The 3,888-nt window shown below is 53.0% G+C and overlaps 1 protein-coding gene across 1 annotated transcript; it reads right to left on the reverse strand.

Moving 5' to 3' along the window:
- Positions 1 to 2,361: 2,361 nt before the first annotated feature.
- Positions 2,362 to 3,743, reverse strand: LOC108353982 (discoidin domain-containing receptor 2-like; the record flags this gene model as incomplete). The annotated part of the gene is made up of 2 exons (XM_017605174.1): positions 2,362 to 3,013; positions 3,069 to 3,743. Coding segments are annotated over 2 exons (1,327 nt in total), but the record flags the coding sequence as incomplete, so codon positions are not given.
- Between the last annotated feature and the right edge of the window lie 145 nt (positions 3,744 to 3,888).

Raw genomic sequence — 3,888 nt, forward strand, 5'->3', positions numbered from 1 at the left:
AAGTCGTACAGCGAGGGGACGCTGGACTGTGTCTTGGGAAGGGTGGCCGCATCGCTGGCCGGCACGCAGAGGGTGTGCACGCATTTGGTGACGAGGGAGTTGAGGCCGTCCAGGCGAGAGTACGTGGGGAAGTTCATTGAAGCCATCTCTGTTTGAAAATGAGCTAACCGTTGTCGGCGTTCTTTCTTTTTGGGCTGGCGGTGAAGAAGAAGGCGAAGGCGAAGAAGAACAAAGTGCGTTCGGGTGCGCTCGGCACCAGTTGTGTTGCTTATTATAACCACGGACTGACGACTGCAAAGAGCAGACGACTGGCACTGACTGACGGAGTGTCTGGAGCTGAAGCAGCGGCATCATATCATCAGTGCCAACAACAGAGAAAGAGTGAGAGTGAGAGAGAGAGAGAGTGAGTGGAAGCCAAGCGAAGAGTAACAGCGAGGGAGGGAAGGCGGCAGTGTGCTGTTCAGTGTGTGCTGCTGTCATGTCACACTGCATTCACGTGATCGCGGTGTGTGTGTGTGGAAAAATGATCAGTGGAAGAAGCAGAAGAACTAGACGAAGAAGAAGAGGCATCAGAAGGAGCAGAAGACACCGAAGAAAAGTGGTTGTCAGTATGCGGCAACTGGCGAGCTACAAATGGGAATGTACTTTTTAGTCTAGTGTACTTTTTTTCAACGGGTGTGACGACATTGCCGAACGATGTGACATCAGTGCGTCAGTAACTGGGCAGAGGGAGAGAGAGAGGCGAGAAGAGAAAGATCATCAAGTACATCTTTCGAAATGTCCACACTCGCAAAAAAACGGAGACAAATAACTCTACTCTTTACTCTTGAGGAGGACCACCACTGTGGAGTACCGGTACCAGTGTAGAGGTGGCTGCTCTCTTAAGCAAACGCACTGATGAACCGTACAGCGATGCAGCAGCAGCAGCAACAGTATCACTATCTGAAAAATCTGTAGCCATCAAAACAACCGGGTAAAAGTTATTGCATGCTAAAATGCAAAGTCGCACTTTTGGCAGTTTCTGGCAAACGCCAGACTCCACTCTCTCTCTCTCTCTCTCTCTGTCTTTTCAGTGTACATGTAGTGCACCACCACCACCACTAAACTGATCAACAGGATTGAGATCAGCAGAGAAACATCAACAAAGTGTTTGGGGACTGGTGCTGGTGTAGGCACTGGTGTTGAATCAGTGTCCCGATTGGCGGTGATTAGCAGTACTAGTGTTGGCGATGACGGATGCAGCCGACACACAGCCCGAACACATACCTCAGTCTTCAATTAGCACCAAAATACATCAACAGACTTTGGCCAGCAAGAAAAAGAGAGTGGAGAAANGCTGGTGGTGCTGTTGGGTATGGTGGCGATGACGGATGCAGCCGACACACAGCCCCCAACACATACCTCAGTCTTCAATTAGCACCAAAATACATCAACAGACTTTGGCCAGCAAGAAAAAGAGAGAAAGAGAGTGGAGAAAGCTTGGCGCCGTTGCCACGAGACAAGTGCGTGCATCACCTCCGCGCTCGCTCACGTTGATCATCAGTAGTAGTGTGTTTGCCTGCTGCTGCTGCTGGTGCTGTTGTTCCTGGCCTTCATGCTTCTGCTGGCTGGCAGCTCTGTTGCTGCCTCAGTCAGCTTTAGTACTTGTTCACTGGCTGCTGCTGTTGTGGTGGGCTTGCTTTGCTTTGCTTTCCTTTTAACTGACTAGTATCATTGATGCGAGAAAATGTTTAGGCTGCTGTGCCGGTGCTGGCCTTGGGGAACTACACACCGCTACCATCATCATCGAATCACCACCATCAACATCAGTGATCATGTGCACGTATGCTTGCGATAGCGGTGATGATCGCGTTTGGCAACACTTGTCAACTGGCGGTGATGGGAATGTTGATGATGATGTTGATGTTGATGTTGATGATGAATCAGAGTCAGTGTGTGTCCTGGCTGACTGCGATATTGTGTCCATCCGTCCATCCACAAATCCTTTAAGAGTGCCAACGAGATTGAGAAAGATTGTGAAAACATCAGTGTGTGTGTGTGTGTGACCACCAGCGTTTATTTTGTTGCACTTGCACATCCAGAGCGTTGCGTATGTACAAANGGAAAATTGTGAAAACATCAGTGTGTGTGACCACCAGCGTTTATTTGTTGCACTTGCACATCCAGAGCGTTGCGTATGTACAAAAATATCCATTTGGTAGGGAGTGGAGGTCAGTCTTTGGGAAATCTGGAGAAGGAGGATCTGGGAGGAGAGGAAAAAGAAGATGAGGATGAAAATGTGGGAATGTGGGCAAGTGGAAATGAGTGAGTGAGCGGGAATGGGTCAAGTGGTGAAAACAAAACAATGCAAAAGTGAACAAATCAGTGCTGCTTGCCACTGCCAGCAGCGGCAGTCTTTCGCTGGAGAAAGAGGCAGATCTCCTTGAAGGTAGGTCGCTGGTGCTCCTCCGCCGCCGTGCACTCCTCAATCAGCGAGGCAATCTCCGGGGTGCAGTGGGTGGGCACGGGCAGTCGAGGCGCCTCTGCCTCTGCTTCATTATCCTCTTCATGATCTCCCTCATCATCAGAGGCTTTCTCCTCCTCCTCTTCCTTTGCATCGAGGTAGGCGTACATGGCGGCGACCAGCTCCTCGTCGCCGTACTCCGCAAAGGGGCGCACCTTGCAGCCGGTCATCACCTCCCAGAGGGTGACGCCAAAGGCGTAGACGTCCCCAGGAAGACTGAAGAGCGGTCCCCGGCCGGCCACCGACGCCGGCGCCATCCACCGAATGGGCAGCCCGTCGACGTAGTCCGCCGCCCACTGCTCCTCATAGGCGGCCACATCAGTTAGCTTCACCGTCAGCGTCGCCTCGTAGATGATCACATTTCGGGCGGCTATGTCCCGGTGGGTTTGCTCTTGCTGCTGTTGCAGTTGCTGTGGAGCACTTCCTCCATTCACCGCCGGTAAGCTCGCCGCCTCGAGGTAGGCACCGGCGGCGGCAATCTCACCGGCAATGTACAGCAGCGTCTCGTAGCTGAAAAGGGGAAAAACAAATTAGACAAAGTTTTTTTTTGTTTTTGAGATCTTACCTGAGATAGTCCGTCTTCCTCAGGTAGTAGTGGAGGTCACAGTCGCCCGCCTCGGTGAGCGAGGCGTAGTAGGTGGGCGTCTCGATGACGCCAAAGAGGCGCGCAAAGCGGTCGCAGGCGAGCGATCTGGTGCGCGCCCAGCTCATCGCCGCCACAAACTCCGCCTTGAGGTTGAGGTCGTTGACGGTGCGCACCACTGCCAGCCGGCGAAGGCCCTTGGTGCCAGAGCCGGGCACATTGCAGAGGAGGACGTCGCCGAACTTGCACTTGCCCAGCGACTGCAGCACGCCCACCTCCGCCTCGGAGTAGACGCGAAGGCCGAGCGTTGAGGAGGAGGCGGTGGCCGTAGTCGCAGCTGTTGGATTTGAGCTTGAGTTATTACTCAAATGTCCACCATTCGTCCCACTGGTGTAGTAGTTGCTCGCTCTGTGGTGATTGTTTAGCGTTCGAGTTAGGCCAACACCGACACCTCGGCCAATGTCAAAGACGTTCAGTATCTGCTGCTGCTGCTGCTGCTGCNCCAGCGACTGCAGCACGCCCACCTCCGCCTCGGAGTAGACGCGAAGGCCGAGCGTTGAGGAGGAGGCGGTGGTCGTAGTCGCAGCTGTTGGATTTGAGCTTGAGTTGTTACTCAAATGTCCACCATTCGTCCCACTGGTGTAGTAGTTGCTCGCTCTGTGGTGATTGTTTAGCGTTCGAGTTAGCCCAACACCACCGCCACCTCGACCAATGTCAAAGACGTTCAGTATTTGCTGCTGCTGCTGCGGTCGACTTCCGTAGATGCTAAAGAAAGAGAGGAAGGAAAACGATTAGTCAACCC

The sequence above is a fragment of the Rhagoletis zephyria genome, unplaced genomic scaffold (assembly GCF_001687245.7).
Source record: "Rhagoletis zephyria isolate East Lansing unplaced genomic scaffold, Rhagoletis_zephyria_1.1 Rzeph_scaffold_32649, whole genome shotgun sequence".
Classification (NCBI taxonomy): Eukaryota; Metazoa; Arthropoda; class Insecta; order Diptera; family Tephritidae; genus Rhagoletis; species Rhagoletis zephyria.